Here is a 21,238-nt window from a genome sequence, read left to right as displayed (position 1 = left end):
ACTTTATGTAGCTCCTTTTAAATAAAAATGTAATGCTGACAAATCGCCGGTTCCGCCCGGCGCTGTGGTGTACGCTAGGGCTGTCAACGAATATTCTAAATTCGAATATATATTCAAATAGTTTTTAAAAAACAAATTTTGAAGGTGAAAATTAATATTCGAAGTTTAAAAAAAAAGTGGAAAAAAACGCTCGCGGTAGCAGAGGCTGTCTGGCTGTCTGCTTTGCGAGTGGGCGCGCTAGACAAGAATGGACAGCACAGACAAAGCAGACTGAAATATCGGTTTCTACATGTTTATGCCTGTACAACAGGTAGGTAGGTGGGTATACTGATAAGTATAGACTAATTAGCTAATCATTGAGGGTTTTTTGTAGGCTACTTACAGTAACGAGTGTAGCGTTAGTTTATCTGCGCCAGCGGAAGTAAATAATGTATAATCTGTAGCTATCGTTTCAAATCAGTTGCATGTGCTGCATGAAGTAGCGCACACACATCGGTTCTGCTGTGTGTGTGTGTGTGTGTGTGTGTGTGTGTGTGTGTGTGAGAGAGAGAGAGAGAGCTTCACTGCTGTTAGCCACCTCCATTGAGCCACGGGACTTGCTGTAACAGAGCACTCTAAAGGGTGTTTACCTTTCATTTAATCGTGTTTGCTTGCTACGTTGCCATCCAATTGAACGACATTAAACACAACATACAGTTCCTGAGTGGTTTCATCGGCCCTGTTTAACGTGTTGAAGCTCCCGGCGGCGCAGTAGCGCTGTAGCTGGCCGGTGAGGGCTGCTTGAAGGTGCCGTCCGCGCTGCTGCCGTAAACCTGGACATGGCAACGTTAAGTGCCGCTGCGGCGACATCGGGTCCTCTTCCAGCATTGCTGGAGGACAACAGGCATCGTCTTGTTTTTGTGTAGGTAATACGTTGTCAAATATGTTTGAACTTAAATAGACTACCTATACAAGTAGTTATGTCTCTTTGTATTAATTTGTCCTGTTACTGACGTAATGCGCGTCATTGACAAAATGCGCATGCATGCGCAACCAGATGTTCGAATATTCTGTGTTTTTTTAGAGGGAATATTCGAACGTCATTTTTGAGTAATTGTGACAGCCCTAGTGTACGCTCTGATTTATACACAACTCCCTGGAAGTTATCTCTGTAAATTTATTTTTAACTACTACGGTGCCCGTTGAAAATGTGCCTGTTTGGAACAGGCTGATTACTTGGCCTGTGGTATTGCTGCTTGTAGAATTTATCAAAACCAGTGTACCCCAACATGACTTACAGAAGGACCCTGAACCACTTAATATGCAACTCCATTCTATAGCCTACTATCTATTGATTTAGTGTAGGCTACGTCTACATCAGAGAAAGAAATAGGCACCCACGGAAAATACCAAGCACCCACTGAGCACCCACGTGTGCCAGACTGCCAGTAGGCTACATTCATTTAAAATTAAACATTGCAATTGATGCTAAGTGGAGCGTCTGTCATAATGTGATTGGTTATGTCGCTGTCAGTCTCCTGCTCCATATCCTATCCACCAATCACAGTGTCTCTTGGATGAAAACGCCTCCATCGCCCCGCCCCCTCCCCTTTTTTTAAAGGGCATGCGCCCGTGAGCACCCACGGAGGAAAACATAAAATCGGCACCTTTGGAGGAAGACATTGTGCTTCTATATTTACCTGACAGAGAACATTGCAGAATCAGAATGTAATCACAAAATATTACAATTAAAATGTGGAGTAATCAGACATTAGTGTCATGGACTCATGGCAGTGTGCTACCCACCCTGCCTGTTAACAGAGCTAATCAGCACATATCTGCCACCAGAACCGGACTGCGCGTGCGCACATGTGTGTGTGCACAGAGAGAGAGAGAGAGCGAAAGAGAGAGAGAGGGAGTTGTCTGTTATCGGATCGTTAAGGAATTTATCATTTCAGCAGATGTGTTCACGTCCATAAAGTTTAGTGGCTTGAACGTTAAAGTAGTGGATTTGATTCACGGGGTATTTTGGCGACTTAAGCCGACCCAGGGTGAGTCTGATGAAATCTGTTGTAGGCTATCTGCCCGGTTCAGCTCTGAGATTTGCAGGCATTGCGCACATCTCTCTCTCTCTCTCTCTCTCTCTCTCTCTCTCTCTCTCTCTCTCTCTCTCTCTCTCTCTCTCTCTCTCTCTCTCTCTCTCTCTCTCTCTCTCTCTCTCTCTCTCTCTTTTTTTTTTTTTTTCTTTTTCTTTTTTTTTTTCTCTCTCTCTCTCTCTCTCTCTCTCTCTCTCTCGTGCCCATAGCAAGACACCTGTCAAGTTTGGAATCCATCAGACTAACGGTTCAAGAGATATGCACTTAACACCCAAACAGACATTCCTGCAATTGATAGATAGATAGATAGATAGATAGATAGATAGATAGATAGATAGATAGATAGATAGATAGGAGGCAGAGTGAGCTAATTAATAGGCCTAAGTACTTGTGTTCAAGATGAGAGTCAGACCAGGTTAACTTATAGCCTTCTTCTGATTACTGAAGGGAAATGAAGTAGTCTAAGTAATGATTTACTCATAAAACAACTTTAAATAAGCCTAAAGCAACTACTAAAAAAGCCTGGCAGAGACACAAATAACATGGGTCAGATATTTTCAGATAGGCTTTTAAAAGGTTGACATGGGTGAGACTGCATTATGTCAGTTGCCATCACATTGGCCTAGCAAATAGCCCTCTTGTGTGTTATGCATCATTAACTGAGCTCGTCACAGCTGGACTGTGGTGGTCAATGGTTATGATGTCAAGGTCATTATTAATGTTCATAAATTCAATTAGGCTAAAAAAAAAAAAAGATAGCCTGTTACCTTTATCTTTACATTAATCAGCACCTGGCCTGTCTAAAGGGAGGAACGACTAGGTTGAGTCAGGCTGATGTAATTCGGATAGATGCGCGTTCACGGCTTTCCTTACCAGACCGCGAGGTCGATAACAGATTTACTGATGCTAAAATGGAGAATAATCATTGTTCATACTATGTATAGTATACATAGTGAGCAGCAGCTTCTTGTGGAAGTATGATAACGTGAAACACATCATTTGTAAAAAAGAAACACTGCCGCTGTAATGAAACAGCGAGAGAAAGCGAGCAAATGACAAGTGACTAATTGAATGGTTTCAGTTAATAGCAGTAGTTCATAAATGTATATTTTTAAATTATCATTCTGTCGGTCCGCTATTATCGGTCACGCTTTTTCTGACGTGTTTTATTTTTATTGCAGAGGCTGAGTTTCCTTCTCTACATATCTTATGCTTTGCTCCATCGTATATATGGACAGAGAACAAAAAGACACTGAAGACATTGGACTCTAAAATCTAGAAACTATTAAGAAAATTAAGTGATAAATATAGTGCACACTGTAAACATGAATGTAACATATGATGAGTATATTCATCAGTTATTTCCTCCCCCAGCTAAATATAAGGTCAAAACCCATTGGGGTGTCCTCTCCCTGTTGTTACAGGAAGGTACAGTAGTCTACGCTATATAGTTGTTGGTTCAGTGAACTAAGACTTTAATTTGGGAGGATTGTACAATTAGCATATGTTCTTAAAATGTACAATCCTCCCAAATTATAGTCGTTAAAAAATTTAAATGAATCAACTTAAATAATTAAAAGGTGCATTGGTCCACTATAGAAACAGCATTTTATCTATTGCCCTTAGTAACTGACTTCATTTAAAAACAGATTTGGCAACTTTATCAGCCTTTTCTAATTATCTCAACAACAGCAGTAATATATTCATCAAACTTCTAACAACAATATGAACAGCAGTCTTCATACAGTAACAATATAACAGTAACAATGTCACATGAATAATTATAACAAATTATGGTCACAACTTTACATAATAACAGAAGTTAAATGATCAGCAATATGCACCTGTTGTATTTTAATGCAGGCTGATAATAATAATAATAATAATAATAATAATAATAATAATAATAATAATAATAATAATAATAATAATAATGTAAAACCACTGCTGAGTGATCAGAAAAGACTCCACGAAAAATAAATCCTGGCTGTTAGCATGGTCAGCAGCAGGCTAGATGTTAGCCTGATTGTTAGCCTGGTCAGCAGCAGGCTAGCTGTCCAGAATAAATCTCGATGGTAACTTATCTGCCTCTGCTTTTGTGAAACCGAGTCAAGGCTAAATTCATCCAGGATAACAGGAATATCCCGGCTTAATCCCTTATCCTGGTTTTGTGAAATAACCCTTTGGTTGGTTCTTTCTGGGAATAATTGTTAAGATTTACAAAGAATATGTTTAACGTTAAACCATTTTATATCTAACTGGGATGTTTTGGGACCGATTGTGGCAGGATTGCTGCGGGTGAAGTAATGTTACACAGGGTGATACACCGGTGAGAGTAAATTATGTTCAGCCATGTATGCAGCTCATTTACATAGCTCATTTGACCTTATTGTGTGAACAGTTAACTTCATTTTATACTACATGTGGCTAGGGTGGCTAACAAGCTAACAGCTAGCCTGTTCCTGACCAGGCTAACAGCCAGGTTTAATAATCCTGGAGTCTTTTCTCTTCACTCACTAAGGGCAATATATAAAGTGCTGTACATGTGTGTTTCTACAGTGGACCGATGCTCCTTAAAGGGGTGATAGAAAGCAAAAACAATTTTACCCTGTCATAGTTGAAAAAACACAGTTTGGAGGGTAACTAGGACATACATAGAACCTCAAAATCCCATCGACACCCCTTTCCCCTGAAAATCTCACAATTTCAAAAACGCTTCATTTTATTAAAATGGCTTTAAAAGTTTTAAACTACAAGTATGGCGAAGCATTAGCGTGCTACGTTGATGCTTTCTCTGCGGAGTGCAGACTCATTTGCTCTTGTGAGTCATGTGACCAAATCGCAGCCTTTGCAATTAGGAAATTGCGTTTTAACATATCACGATATTATTTCAAATGCAATTAATCGTTCAACCCTACTCCCTAAGCACTTGTCTTACTGCGGCCTAGTCTGTCCTCCTCAGCCTGGCTCGACCTAGTCTCTCCTCCTCAGCCTAACTAGACCTAGTCTCTCCTCCTCATCTGACTCGACCTAGTCTCTCCTCCTCATCTGACTCGACCTAGTCTCTCCTCCTCAGCCTGACTCGACCTAGTCTCTCCTCCTCAGCCTGACTCGACCTTCGTGAAACGCACCAAGCCAGGCTGCACAGATTAAGGTCAAGCCTCTCTTCATCAGTTATCCTGGATTTATAAATTCTACTTTTGTGCGATACCCCCCTGAACACTGACCTGAACATGGCTGGTATCAGAGTCCCAGTCTGCTGCTTGTCTTCTGGGGACCTTGTTGCTCCGCTGCTCCTGGTTCTGGTTGTCCTCCTCCATTCCTCTCTTGTCCTGAAATCCAGCAGATGTCCACTGGGGCTGCTGGACTCACTCTGGATTCTGTTCAGTACAAATCAAAGCGCGCAGAGATATTCAGGAGCTGCTGTCTCCTCTCCTTTTCCTCACATCCACACACAACTAAAACAACAGTCGGCAAACTCAAAGCAGCGGCTGGAAAACTGTTCCATTTCCTTCCTCGCTACACAATGGACTCGGAGTAGTTTGGAGAAAACAGCATTATATTAAACTGTGAATAAATCTAAACAACTGCACAACAAAAGGTCAACATTTCTTTAAATTAAATTCACTCAGAGCATTTCAGGAAAAAGGAAACTCAATAAGAAGTGATTTCGCTGACACTAGATATCAGTCAAAAGCTACACACTATATCTTCCCGTTTCAGGTGGGAATGCCATCTGACCCAAACACAGGAAGTGGACCAAAACAGAGCATTTACTAGCCTGCAGTTTCAACCTTTCCCACAGTTTACAGACTTAAATATCTGGTTTAAGGGATGAGAACTTTCAGATCCATATGTAATGGGTGTGCAGGTTAGTTCCAGTGGTGTAGTCTACGTGATACACAGGAATACGCAGTACACCCACTAAGGCATAACAAAATTAATTGTTTGGTTCCGGTTTCCGACCGAACCGGTCAATTTATGTGCGACCCAAATTTATTTTATGAGCTTGGGGAAGAAATAATACAAATGTACATGCCGGGTTGTTCACAAAGACAATCGTTGTCGTCTCGTACAAAGGCACTGGTAACTTTTGTTGTGTTCTGAATAGTCGCCAGTAGGTGGCGAGAACACAATATGCACAGTAAATATGTAATGTGTAGAAAGAGAGTAAGTAAGAGTTATTCTTTCGTTTACAATGATGGACATGTGTAATGTGTCGATTATTTGCCCATGCAACACTAGCGTGTCAACCAAAATTGTGAGATTGGGTTTAAAATCATTTGAAAACGTGCTTCAAGAAGTCAAACAGTGCCCTTGTACATTCTTATCAGCAGCCGGCAAAGTTGAAATGGACCGACATCGCCAGCGATGTGGTGTCGACCCCCACTCAGCAGCTTGTCAGTGGCGTAATGTCTTTATTTCAGTTCAGGTATTTAGCACTCAAGTGCGCCCCAGAGCCAGAATATGTGCCCTCCACGGCAAGTACCCCGACTCCGTCCTCATTTGACATACTGTTGAATGCACAGCAACTTACTCATTTGCCCCCGCCGAAAGTTGTACAGACCAAAAAAAGACGAGCTGAATAATGACATTCTGGGGAGCCTGAGGCACAAACCAAGGCTCATTGTTGCTAACGGTAAGTGAACTATATTTTAATTATGGTATTACAGGGTTGTACTTGGACTCGAGACGTTTTTTCTATGGACTTGGACTTGTCTCGTCTCTACCACTGATCTTGCCAAATATGGCTTTTGGTCTCGAGCGAGTCCTGGTGTCTATTATGTTTATAATAATATTGGAGGGAAAGTGAAACACAGCTTGAATGGGGATGTTGTTCGGTTTTTAACAAGTTTAGACAGCTAGCTAGCTAACGCTACGCCGACGTTTGCTAAACGTTAGTGCAACAGCGTTAGCCTTAGGCTGCTAAGAAAATATTACGACTGAGCTGGCCTACTACCGTGCACCTTTTGGGAGGCAGGATCTATGTGCACACTGTGGTGGGCCTCAGGGCAACACCTTGCCATCGCGTTTGGAAAAATTCAAAACTGTCTTACCCTGCTGCCAAGTTTGTATTGGAGCTGGCAAGAAGCATATTGTGGCCAGACCATACGGGAAGCAAAAGTGAGGAGTATCAATGGCTGCCATAAGTTTCCTTTAATACCTCAGTGGTACGTTTTAAGTTCAACGTTTTGAACGGTTACATTTTATTTTGAAGGTTTTTCTAAGAAAGTTTTGTATTGAGATTAATACTATTAAAAGGTATTAGATGAAACATTGCTTGAGATGTCTTCAATACCAATGGTCCAGAAATGTTTTTTAGGAGTAGAAAAAAGGTGTGTGTGTGGTGGGGGGCTGGTACACACAAGGTGGTACTTTACAGGTAGGCTATGATATGAAAAAAATAGAGTATCCATCGCTACTGTAAAGGAAAATAAAAAATAAAATTGCTACCTATCCCTTGCTGCCAATGGGAAAAAAATAAAAAATAAAATAAATTCCCTACCAACCCATGACCTCAACTGACAACAAACCGGAACGAAACAATTTTTTTTTTTATGACTAAGAAAGCTCCAGGATTCCCATAAACCCACTTAAAAATGCCCAATGATACGCAACAACATATTTTCCATTATATTTTGAATTGTCATTTATTATTTTCTTCTTAGCATAGGCTAAATAAAGGTATTTCCACCATAAATTGGTGCATTAAACCGTATCCAAAAGCAACAAAAAAGGTTGCTGACGCTCAAAACTTCCCTGGGGGAGGACACCCAGACCCCCCCCCCCCCACCCTCTGGACTGCTTCCACCACGTGACGCTGCTCCCATTGTTCACCTTCCTCTAAAATATTAGAAACACTAAAGCAGAACCAGAAAAGCCAACACGGTAGAAATGTAGTGGAGCTTCATTATTTCGGAGAGTTTCCCTCTGATATTCTGTCCAATCAACAAGCGACTGCTTCCACCACGTGACGTGTGTTTCCACTGTTTGCTGCGTTTGATAAAGTGCAGTGTGACGCAAACCGAACCAAATGAAAAATGCAACAATGTTACAACTTCAGCCCCGAATCTCACCGAGCCCACCGACCTACAGAGGAGCAGCTAACGGAGCAGAATGTTGCTCAGCAACGGAAGTTCTGTTTACTTGAATCTTAGCAACAGCAGAATGGGAAGCTAACGCATGCGCAGCTCTAGCTTCTATTCGCTTTGATAGCCGTGTGAAAGAACAGTTATTAAAGTGTTTACCTGAGTGAGTGTGTGCTGGTTTACCTGGAGCTCTGTCTTCTTAAAACCGTTCTTATACTGTCTATGTTTAAAACTCACTAATAAAGAACACAACTATCCCGCCGCCAGCCCGAGATCACAGTGAAACAACGAGACTTCCGGTTTCCTCCAAGTCAGGGATTTTCAGATTAAAGTTTAAAATGAAAGAACGCCACCACCTGGAGGTCAGGAGGGGAACAACAGATACACATTCAGTTCATTAATCAGTTAGTGGTGGACTGGAACTGAGGACATTTACTCAAGTACTGGACTTAACTCAAGGTACTTGTACTTTACTTGAGTATTACATCATGTACAGCACTTTAATAATTAAAACAATTTGTAAGAATAAAGAGAAATAACTAAATATAATGTAAGCATTTCAATGTATGTTTCCACCAGACTCCATTCAAATAAAATAGCAATTTCATGATTATTAAACACACTTCATTTATAGTCGATAGCAAAAGAATAAATATATATCAATTGTTCCAACAACAATCACCACTCTGGTTTGGTTGAAATTAGGGGATGGAAACTTTACCTTTTAATTAGGAGTTTAAACACAGACACAACAGGAAGAATAAATCCATCAAATCAAGTCACAAATAATCACCGTGTGGCCTTGTTTGATTTCATTCATTTTGCATTGAGTTGTTCCACATTCCCAGACATTTAAATAATTCAATCATTGAGGTTATTCTACAAGTCAGATGAATAAATCAGCTGTTTACTATCTAAACTGGTCTGTTTCCTGCTGCTCCCTCATTCTTTAGTGTCCGCTGGAAACAGTTTGCTTTCTATTTTCTGACTTTGTATGACATCATCAGTGTCTTTGCTTTCAGTCGGAACACACCTCAACAGATTTAAAACCACATTCAGTCACAGAAAATACAAACAGGGAATATAAAATGTCAGAACAAGATTATTAAATGAAAAGTTCACACTTCTCTCTCTCTGTCTCTCCCTCTAACAACAGAATGAACAGATGATACACAGGGTGTTGTGAATATTTTACATTTCACATTAAATTCTATGAGGAGAACTCTAAAGAAAGTCGTTTTTACCCATTTATTTTGAGTCATAAATTGTAACACTGTCTTCCTCCCAAAATATGTATCTGTGTGTTAAATATCATTTTTGGATAACGCTCTTATCAATACATTACGGTAATAGTGTTGGTTGTTATATTTGAGGTATTACAGTTTCTCATACTGCATGTATGCCATGTATGCCAGTTCACTTGTTTGTAATAATGGAGACGGATGAACAGAGCCGTGCACATGTATGGAGTAAATAACGATATAAAACAGACGCTATGCTTATACTTTCACGTCAAGTTCAAGTCAGTTAACTTAACACCCCCATCTGTTTTTTTCATAAATCTCACCCTGCGCACACATTTTAAAATTTTTCATCGTTAATTCAAACTACAAAGTAAAATTAAATTAGAAGTTATAATAATGTTAATCCTTAGAGTTTTTGGGACAAAGAGTCTATGTACATGAAGGATTGTTTGTTCCACAATGACAAAACTATCATATCTGCAGAGGGTCAGTTACTGGCTTGTAAGAGAACTAAAATCCAAACTTTAAGAGTCTGACTGGCCAACAGGAATAAAAGACGGGAAAAGCAATAAGATGAGACAGCCATTAGGCAGAAAGGTTTGAACCCTAGTGCTACCAAAGCAGAAGGTAATAGCAGAAGCATTAAAAGGTGAAGGAAGTAAGGTCAGTATTGGGATGGCATTTATTGTTGAGGAGTCATTCTGCAGCAATGGAAACAAGGCAGACATTTAGAAACTTTGTTTTTGTCATCACACAAGGCTAATTGATTATGAATTATTGAGATAATCAAGTGTAGCAGTCATTAACATCTGTCCTTGTTTTTAGACAGCTGTGATGCTCCACCAGATGTTCCAGCTGCAGTCAGTTAGCTGCACATGTCCAAACTGTGCAGCTTGATGCAGAATCAACAGTAGCAGTTGACAGGCTGTTGTTCTACCTCACATTCCTCCTGTTTAACTACACTGGGCACTTTTCCCCAGGTTTGGGAAAAGACTTGGGGGACCATATTTGGCAGGAGGTTTAGGGGTCCTCCCCTTAAGAAAATATTATGATAAAGAAAAAAAAATGCAATTTGACAGCATTTTGGAGCATTATTATGACCATATCTGTGTCTAAAACAGTTAGATGTGATGCTCAGATTGATTTGACATTCACTGGATTTCAATTCTATCTGAAAGATTATAGCCCACAAGAACTTAACCAGTTTAAATACATTCTTTAAGAAGCAATACATCCATAAAATGCATGTTTCCACTTGCCAAAAAGTGATAGTAGCTCCTAGCTTGTGTTTGAACATTTGTTTCTGCCTCAAAATGACTTAATTTAATAAATGAGGTTCATATCTGACAGATTATTCAACAATTTCTGCCTTTTCTGCATTAATATATGTTGCAAATATCTTTATGTATGTAAAGGAAATATTATATGTTTTTGGAGTAGGCTGAGTTACATAGTTTTTGATTATTGGGGTGGGGGGGGGGGTTCATTAAACCCTGAAAAGGTTTAATGAACAGGCTCTTTCAGGGGGGCGGGGTGTATCATTCTCAGAAAAGAGTCAACTGATGAATGAAATCATGATATGATCAAATGAACAAATAATCACCCTCAAGATGGAACGTATAGATTTTATTAAAAGCATTTAGAAACATTAGACTATATGATGATTGTTTATAGAAACATTTGTTTTCCAAAATGTTAATATATTACAATATGATTCAAAATATAAAGGACATAATAGTAACCAATAACAGTTGGTTACTATTTTTTTGATTTTGTTTTTTTTTCCATATCATGAAGTGTTTTTAGTCCAACAGTTCAAATGTTGATAATCCCAGAGATGAAATCAGATGAATGTATTTGTGTTTGAGTCTCAGATCTGCTTCACAGTGCAGAGTGTGTGTGATGGTGAACAGACTGAACTTTGATTTCAGCAGCTGATCTTCAGTCAGTGTTTCTGTCCACAGGAGAGACTCTCAGTCCTGCAGAGGACACAGAGACACTGAGGAACCAGACCAGACCATAAACCCAGGATAAAGAGGCTGAGTGAATGTGGTGTTGAAGGTGTGGAGGTGGATCAGTGAGTCAGAGGAGAGTCTGTAGAAGGACAGAGAGCCAGCAGGAACGTCCACATACACTGCTACTCTGTTAGAAGAGGTGGTGATGGATGTTCCTCTGTTATTATATACACACACACACACACACACACACACACACACACACACACACACACACAAGTATTTGGCATTCTTAGCACACAATGTGTGTTGTCCAGTAAATTCGCACTATAATTTGGGAGGTTTGTACATTTTTAAGAACTTATCCTAATTGTACAATCCTCCCAAATTATAGTCTTAGTTCACTGGACCAGTAACTATATAATGTAGACTACTGTACCTTCCTGTAACAACAGAGAGAGGACACCTCAATGGTGTTTGACCTTATATTTTGCTGGAGGGAAATAACTGATGAATATACTCTGTTCCATTCATGTTTACAGTGTGCATTATATTTATCACTTAATTCTCTTTATAGTTTCTAGATTTTAGAGTCCAATGTCTTCAGTGTCTTTATAATGTTATCATACTTCCACAAGAAGCTGCTGCTCACTCTGTATGAAGTATGTACAATGCGTATTCTCCTTTTTAGCATCAGTAAATCTGTGATCGACCTCGCGGTCTTTTGAGGAAAGCCGTGGATGCGCATCTTTATATTACATTACATTACATTACATGTCATTTATCTATCTGAATTACTTCAGGCTGACTCGACCTAGTCTCTCCTCCTCAGCCTGGCTTGGCCTTCGTGAGACGCACCAAGCCAGGCTGCACAGATTAGACTAGGTCAAGCCTCTCTTCATCAGTTATCCTGGATTTATAAATTCTGCTTTTGTGAAACAGGCCCCTGGTCTTTTTGCTTCCTAGATGTTTTGCTCTATTTTGCCTGCTGTCTGCAGGACTCTTTTCGTTGTATGTATTTTTGAAAAACTCTCATCTCCTTCATCTAATGTTCATGTTTGATGTTGATGAGAGCTAATTTATTTTAAAACGTAACAGTTACACCTGAAAATGACAACAGAAATAAACTAGTTTGCAATATATATATATATATATAAATACACGCTAACCCTAACCCTAACCCTTAAACTATATATATATATATAAATATATATATATATATATACCAATAATATAATTCTGAAATTATTCACAATGTGTACTTTTACTTTTGGTTATTTTAATGCTGATACTTTTTACTTTAGCTATATTTTAAATCCATGACTTTTTCTAATAACTGAGTATTTCTACTCTGTGGGTACTTTTTGTTTTTCTGTCATGAAAGTCAAAGTACACTTTATAATCCTGTAAAAGAAAGTTTATTGTGATGGTTGGGGTCATTGACGTACTCTTCTGCTTTCCTTCCTCCCCTCCTGCCTACTGCCTGCCAGCTGACAACACACACCTGCTGCCAATCCACCATCACCGCTCTCCCGCCAGCCATCTACAATCAAGACCAGTACTTCAACCCCAGCTCAACAAACCATCTCTGCTGAGTTGTTGTCTCAGCTTCACCGGTGACACTCGCTGCTAAACTACCTGAAACTTCACTTACCTGCCCCTGTGTGTTTCCTTGTCTTACCCTTCTTTGTGTTTGCTTTTGCAGTGTTCACTCCAAGCCTTCCATATACAGTCAGCTGGCCTCACCATTCAGTCCTCCTCCCACGGCACCCTGCTTCATCCTGGCTGCGTCTCCGCGTCCAGCCAGCCCTTCCTCGGCTCCTCTGCTTCCCTTCTCCTGTGTCACCTCCTTGGATCTTCGGCCCCGGTTTCCCCGCGCTCCCCTAAGTAGTGATGGCAGTCTGACACTGAAGCTTCGACACGTGCTTCAAACCATTAACTACAATTCCATTTGAACCACTGCTCCGAAGGTTGCTTTGGTACGGAAAAATCACATGACATATGACGTCCGAAGCAGCAACTCCTTCATTCTCTGAATTAATCAGCTGAACCAGTCAGGTGCTGCACTGCAACTGGCACGGCCTCGTTTCGAGCTCAAGGCATAATAACTTTAATGCAACGTTGCGTTTGGTTCGTAGTAGCATTAGTTTGTTTGTATCGATTCATTTTCATTAGCCTACTATGGAAGCATCTAGGAAGAGAGGTTGTTTTGACGTGGGAAAACTTTATTCTGATCGCTCGAAATGTAAGTATGCATGCGTGCTTTGGATAAAAGCGTCAGCCAGTGTCATCTGTTCCCTGTGAATGTTGTGGTGTTTATTTATTTTATTTTTTTTCTAAATGTAGATAGTTTGTGAGCAAAAAAAGAAACCGACTTAGTCCAAAAAGTGTGTGTTTTAAAAAAAAAAAAGTTCCTTAATGAAACTCTTTGAGTGTTCCCTAATCCCTATACACCCTGGCCATAGTTACACAAGCACACCCAACTTGTGCCATATTTTCCAAGCACATCCTCAGTTTCCCAAGCACTCTCTCCCCAATACCACAATACACAACTTCATCAATCTTTATTTGTCAAAAGAATGATATCCCATTCTTAGTTTACATGTGCACTGTGCACGTGTGTGATTTATTTCACTAGCCTTAAAGCATCTTAAAGCCTCCTGTCCACTATCTACCAGAAGATAATTTAGATGCAGCCTTGGCACTTCACCAGACGAGGTCGCTGTTGCTGAAGCTTCAAGTAATGAACCCATTTTCAAAACAATTCTTCTAAGTGGTTCAGTGCTTCACCAAAGCTTCACCAAATCCAAATCACTACCCCTAAGCTCTCTCGCCATCCTATTCCCTACTTCCCAGTCCCTTGCCATCCTAGTTTCTGCCACTGAGTCCCTCCCTATCCTAGTTTCTGCTCCTGAGTTACTCCCCAATCTATGTTCAAGTTTTTGGTCAATAAATATGTTTACGTTTGAACCTTGCATTTGAGTCCACTCTGTCCATCGTAACTTTTATGACACGTTAACATAAACGTTATCTTATTACCTAACCTATTCATCAATGTTTATTTATATTTTGGATTATTATCTTAACCTTGTTTTTATTGTAAGTATTTAAGAAAAGGAATAAAATATTCACAAATATAGAATTATTTGTCCCAGTCGAAAAGTCAGAACCAGATACTGTTTGTGACATTGTCTTTTATTTTTTAATGCTTATTGTTTATAAAGTGAAGGAAAACAGATGAATAAAGATCCCAAAACACCATAAACTCCTCTTGTATCACAGAACGTTCAGACATTTGGACTTTTATTTTCAATTTGGACATTTTGGTTGAGAAGATCGTCAACACTCATGTCTGGTAGGTGGATGTTGTTACCTTTGGACAGAGCCATGCTAGCTGTTCCCGCCCTGTTTCCAGTCTTTATGCTAAGCTAATCTAACGTCTGCTCTAAGGGAACTTCATAATTAGTGTACAGACGGGAGTTCTGTCAATCTAAACATTAACTTTCAGACAGAAAACTGAAAGTGTTTAAGAATTATTTCATGAGATCAGTGGACGCTGTTTATAACAGACAATATTCAGTAAACTAAAATGGAAAAGATGTCAGAGTATTTGAATGTTATCTGTATTTCATTTTGTGTTGTTTACTAGATTAAGAGTCCAATAAGTGATTATGTTTTCATCCAGCTCAGAGAGTCAGTTTCCTTCTAATGTTAAAACTCAAATGTGAAACGTTTCCTAACTCTTCAGATAATAAACAAGTGAAAGTGAGTCTGTCAGCAGAGAGCTGTTTCTGTCTGCAGAACAAACTGAAAGTGAATCAATGTCAGATTATAGATGAGCTGTAGTGAGATCAAGATGGCGGGAGGCTTCACAGGTTCTTGGAGCACAAGAAAGGATGTATTGTTTCACACGGCGCATTGTTCCAGTTGTCAGTAGAAAGATTTTGAAGAGTTTTAATGTCTAACTTGTCTTATCTTTCAGACTGCAAAATATGACGCCTGCTATAAGTTTAGAGGTCATTGTTGATTTTTACCCGAATAGTTCATCTGAATACAGTCCTGATTTCTACCGTTGTCAGGCTTCCCCACACTGTAAGAAAAGATACACCATATCTACTCAATAAAAATGAGGCAACAGATTACAAGCAATATTATTACATACATTTCACACATTCTTACACAGTCCAGTGCTTGACGTCGAATGTGGATCCATCAGACCAATGCCACGCGTAATCCTGGAAGAAAGATTGGTTCAAAGTGAAATCAAAAGAGGATCCTTATTTCTTATTTTATTTTTACTTTTCCTGTTCTTTTTTTCGTTTATCAAATTTAATTTTCTCGACAGCTCGAAAGACAAGCGACATCACTTCCTGTGATGATAAAAGTCTCACCTGCAATGAGTAAAAGCCTCCGATCCAGGAATATGTGTTTTCACCGCTCACTTTCCTAATGAAGTCTTTGAGGAATACATGTTCCTCTTCTGTGTGGGCCGAAGCCAGATTCCCATGATCAGACTGGCATAGGTTCTAATGGAGACAATATAATAGGTTTAAAATGCGTAAAAAGAAACAAAAACATAATCACAATTTTAACAGATGCAATCTCAGGGCACACGGGACATTTTTAAACTGATATAACTTTGGACAATGCAGGACTTTTACCGTAACAAAGTATGAGTACTAATAAGACTGTCCTCCTTAGTATCATTTTTTTGCGAACCAGGCAGCCGCCCAGGATGGCATTTTTTCATGACACAAGGAGGGCGGCACGAGAAAAAAAAATCCTCTCTCTATCATTTCACTGTGTGAAAGCTGAAGGCGCCCTGCTTGCTGAGAGAGGAGCATCTCTCTGCAGCCTGTGGGAAGGCGGATGTCAAGCCCCGCCTTCCCGCGGGCTGCAGCGAGACGTACTTTTGTGCACAGAAGCCGTGTGAGAAAGGAAAAGGGGAGGGGGGCGCGGGGGACAGTTCACCTCTGGGTCTCGCAAATGGAATGGTCAGGACAAGAGGGGGAACGGTGGGACCAAGGGCCTCCTTGAGCTCATTACTTTTATGCATGATAAGGATCTATCGGAGATCTAACCCAACTTTTGAACTGCTCTGAGGATTGCACTTACTCTGTCAGTCACTGTGGCTCCAGCAGAGAGGAGCTTTTCAGAACTAAAGTTGATCAAGTCATACCAGAGGTCAACCATGTCCCAGGAACGGATCACTGGCCTTGCCGTCATCAGTATCAATCACTCATTAGGGAAGTAGATTACACAGAAAGGTCAGGTTTTAGTTTTTTAGTTTTCTGTTCTTAGTGCGGCTATAGTGTAATAATTATTAATAATAATAATGTAATAATAATTATTTAGAATAGGCCTATTTATTCTATATTTTATATTTTATATTAATGTTGCTCTCTGATTGTATATATTCTTGGCACATTTATATTTTATTATAACAACATAAGTGAAAGAGAAAATTATATTTCTCAATTGCACAAATCCTTCATTAGAACATTTGAAAAACACACTTAAGAAAATCCAGTTATTTAACTATTGAAATTAAAAACCCACTTCGCTGGAAGGGGGGGGTCTCACCCTGGGTGTAATTTAATGTAGAACTGCCACTGGTCCTCCCCCAAATCTCCCATAAGTTAGTTGTTCAAGCAGCAATTAGGACTCATATTTAGGTTTGTAGTGGCGGCACCCTCTCGTGGCTGTAGTAGTTATGATGGGTGCAAAGCAGGAAGTTTATTTTGTCAAACAGCACATGAACCCCAGTCTCCTGGGTGAAAGTCCTGTGTGTTTAAAGTGGTGATAGAATGCAAAACCGATTTTACCCTGTCATAGTTGAATAACGACAGTTCGGTGGGTAAATAGGACATACATATAAGCTCAAAATCCCATTGACACCCTTTTACTATGAAAATTTCATATTTTGAAACTGCTGCTGAAAACGGGCGAATCCCAACAAAGCTGGAAGTTGACGTCAACCTCCCAAAATCCGGAACCTTTGTCACAGCCATGGGTGTATTAAGAGAACGGTCACGCCCCAACATTTACATAGGCTACACAACTGACCTGAGATCAGGTAGTCTTCTGAATCTAGGTCGTGCAGATCTCAGAAAATGTATGCATTGTTCATATGCTATTTTACCATTAAATTCACTTCTGAGACTTTTTTATGCGAGAAATCAACAACTTAGAGGTCAAATATGGGCCGTTTTACAAAAATTGATGTGTAATTGCAAATTTTGTTCGACTGTGTGTCGGACTTCAGAGGCTGGTGCTGCCTGTGTTGCTGCCTCGCCGCCTGGCCTGCCTTCCTCCACAGACCCCGGCTTGCTGTGAGCCCGATTGAGCTCCGGCACGGCTGCTGCAGCCCACAGCACCTCATACCCGCGCAAAGTCACCGTTTGGGCTGGTGGACTACTACCAAACGCCGCTGCTCTGACAGAGCTCCAGGGCCTGCATCTCCTCTCTTCCTGCTAGCTAGCTAAATGCCCGGTGTATGTGAGTGAAAGCGCAGTCAGCGAGCTTGTTACGCCAGCATTCTCTTACCACAGATTATAGTTAATCTTATAATGTGTGTAATTATAATGTGTTGAGTTATTTAAACAAACGATTGGGAAAATAAACGCCGCTTGTCCATGAGTCTCATTGATAGAGCCTGCGGCTGGATGGAGCTCTATCAATGAGAGCTAGCTAGCCTCCTCTTAGAATTCCTCTGGAATTCACAAATATTCATTAACTTGAAATCGGACACCGTTGTTAGCTTTATAAAACATATAGTTAGTTGTTGTATAAGTGGCGTGACGAAATTCAAACTGTAAATATACTCGAATTACGACCACAAATGAAGCTAACTAGCCGCAATCTGTACACATAGGATTGAAGGGACAGTCGCAGCTAACGAAACCCTTACAGCTCACAAATATTCATTAACTTGAAATCGGACACCGTTGTTAGCTTTATAAAACATATAGTTAGTTGTTGTATAAGTGGCGTAAGGAAATTCAAACTGTAAATATACTCAAATTACGACCAAAAATGAAGCTAACTAGCCGCAATCTGTACACAGGATTGAAGGGACAGTCGCAGCTAACGAAACCCTTACAGCTCACAAATATACATTAACTTGAAATCGGACACCGTTGTTAGCTTTATAAAACATATAGTTAGTTGTTGTATAAGTGGCGTAAGGAAATTCAAACTGTAAATATACTCAAATTACGACCAAAAATGAAGCTAACTAGCCGCAATCTGTACACAGGATTGAAGGGACAGTCGCAGCTAACGAAACCCTTACAGCTCACAAATATACATTAACTTGAAATCGGACACCGTTGTTAGCTTTATAAAACATATAGTTAGATGTTGTATAAGTGGTGTGACGAAATTCAAACTGTAAATATACTCAAATTACGACCAAAAATGAAGCTAACTAGCCGCAATCTGTACACATAGGATTGTAGGGACAGTCGCAGCTAACGAAACCCGTACAGCTCACAAATATTCATTAACTTGAAATCGGACACCGTTGTTAGCTTTATAAAACATTTAGTTAGTTGTTGTATAAGTGGCGTGACGAAATTCAAACTGTAAATATACTCGAATTACGACCAAAAATGAAGCTAACTAGCCGCAATCTGTACACAGGATTGAAGGGACAGTCGCAGCTAACGAAACCCTTACAGCTCACAAATATACATTAACTTGAAATCGGACACCGTTGTTAGCTTTATAAAACATATAGTTAGATGTTGTATAAGTGGTGTGACGAAATTCAAACTGTAAATATACTCAAATTACGACCAAAAATGAAGCTAACTAGCCGCAATCTGTACACAGGATTGTAGGGACAGTCGCAGCTAACGAAACCCTTACAGCTCACAAATATTCATTAACTTAAAATCGGACACCGTTGTTAGCTTTATAAAACATATAGTTAGTTGTTGTATAAGTGGCGTAAGGAAATTCAAACTGTAAATATACTCAAATTACGACCAAAAATGAAGCTAACTAGCCGCAATCTGTACACAGGATTGAAGGGACAGTCGCAGCTAACGAAACCCTTACAGCTCACAAATATACATTAACTCGAAATGGGACACCGTTGTTAGCTTTATAAAACATATAGTTAGATGTTGTATAAGTGGTGTGACGAAATTCAAACTGTAAATATACTCAAATTACGACCAAAAATGAAGCTAACTAGCCGCAATCTGTACACATAGGATTGTAGGGACAGTCGCAGCTAACGAAACCCGTACAGCTCACAAATATTCATTAACTTGAAATCGGACACCGTTGTTAGCTTTATAAAACATATAGTTAGTTGTTGTATAAGTGGCGTGGCAAATTCAAACTGTAAATATAACGAATTACGACCAAAATGAAGCTAACTAGCCCAATCTGTACACATAGGATTGAAGGGACAGTTGCAGCTAACGAAACCCTTACAGCTCACAAATATTCATTAACTTGAACTCGGACACCGTTGTTAGCTTTATAAAACATATAGTTAGTTGTTGTATAGCTAAGTGGCGTGACATGTGTGTAACATGTGGTAAGAGATTGCTGGTGTAACAAGCTCGCTGACCGCGCTCTCACACACGGGCCATTTAGCTAGCAGGAAGAGAGGAGTTGCAGGCCCTGGAGCTTTGTCAGGGCAGCGGCGTTTGGTAGTAGTCCACCAGCCCAAACGGTGACTTGCTTGCGGCGGTATGAGGTGCTGTGGGCTGCAGCAGCCGTGCCGAGCTCAATCGAGCTCACAGCAAGCCGGGGTCTGTGGAGGAAGGCAGGCCAGGCGGCGAGCCAGCAACACAGGCAGCTGAACTCCGACACACAGTATTACCAAATTTGCAATTAGCCATCCATTTTCGTAAAACGGCCCATATTTGAGCTTTATATAGTTGATTTCTCGCATAAAAAAGTCTCAGAAGTGAATTTGGTAAGGAAACATTGCAGTGTCTGGAATATGAGATTCTGTCGCGTTTCTAATGTCTGTGTATTGGGGATTCGCTCAACCAATCAGCACACGACCTCTAATGCGTGTGTATGGCGAGTCGCTCAACCAATCAGCGCGCGTCTATATGTGTGTGTACGGGGCTAAGGCTCAACCAAGCAGCGCGCAGCTCATCTAAATATTCATGACCATACCATATTTGGAAGAAAAGCTCTTGTTACAAATAAAATATCAACCGGGCCATTTTCAGCCCAACTAATGTTACATACCCCATTAGGAGACCATAAGGAACAGTGTGAAATACCCTATGTAATCATTCTATCACCCCTTTAACCCCCTTAAGGCGCTGACACACTAACCCGATTATCGGCCATTGTCTGGCGAGGTCAGTGACTCAAGTCTGTTCCGTGTGTTCTGTGCCGTTGTCTGTCTGAGGGGCTGTCGGCGTTCATTTTGGCCGACCTGGTGTGTTCAGACAAGGCAGTCGGGACTCACCCGGAAATGGCGGAAATGGCGTTCGGAATGAGGTGACTGGAGTCTCTCAATATCTGACGAAAAATCTTTTAAACTGACCTTTGTTGATCTGAAATGAAGACAGATTCAGCAAATGCTCGGCCTATTTCTCTCTTAAAATGTTTTCAGAAACACGTTTCAGGTGAACTATTTTAGTACAATATGAGATCATATTCTGAATGAGCTGCCATGACAGTCTGAGTTTGAATTTCTGGAGAAAACAAACCCACGTGACGCGTTCGTCCAATCAGCTGCCGGTTTTCATTTTTTCGGCAACAATACAGATTAGCGCCGCCTGCTGTTATGGAGACGTATTACGTTTCGTCTCTTCGGTGTGTTCTGAGGCACTTTGGACCAACTCGGGGAGACTGATCAGTCCGACTGGCTTTACTGCTGACGGTTGGCCGTC

General features: G+C 40.3%; 2 protein-coding genes across 6 annotated transcripts in view; both read right to left on the bottom strand.

The window, feature by feature from the left end:
* LOC120571336 (chromo domain protein LHP1-like) overlaps window positions 1-21,238 on the bottom strand; it is a 132,728-nt gene that overhangs the window by 1,653 nt on the left and 109,837 nt on the right. For 2 of the 4 annotated variants that reach the window (XM_039820245.1, XM_039820252.1), the window contains exon 2: window positions 5,303-5,455. In XM_039820245.1, the coding sequence (XP_039676179.1) occupies window positions 5,303-5,395 (93 nt within the window). In that variant the 5' untranslated portion in view covers window positions 5,396-5,455. Of the gene's footprint in view, window positions 1-5,302; window positions 5,456-8,323; window positions 8,459-21,238 lie in introns of those variants that run through there. The other 2 variants (XM_039820226.1, XM_039820235.1) reach the window with 2 other exon arrangements.
* LOC120571130 (zinc finger protein 664-like) overlaps window positions 1-21,238 on the bottom strand; it is a 181,974-nt gene that overhangs the window by 91,818 nt on the left and 68,918 nt on the right. The gene's annotated exons all lie outside the window — the stretch shown is intronic.

Source organism: Perca fluviatilis, chromosome 2 (genome assembly GCF_010015445.1).
Source record: "Perca fluviatilis chromosome 2, GENO_Pfluv_1.0, whole genome shotgun sequence".
Classification (NCBI taxonomy): Eukaryota; Metazoa; Chordata; class Actinopteri; order Perciformes; family Percidae; genus Perca; species Perca fluviatilis.
The sequence above is the reverse complement of the archived record's forward strand: the minus strand, read 5'-3'. Positions and strand labels throughout refer to the sequence as shown.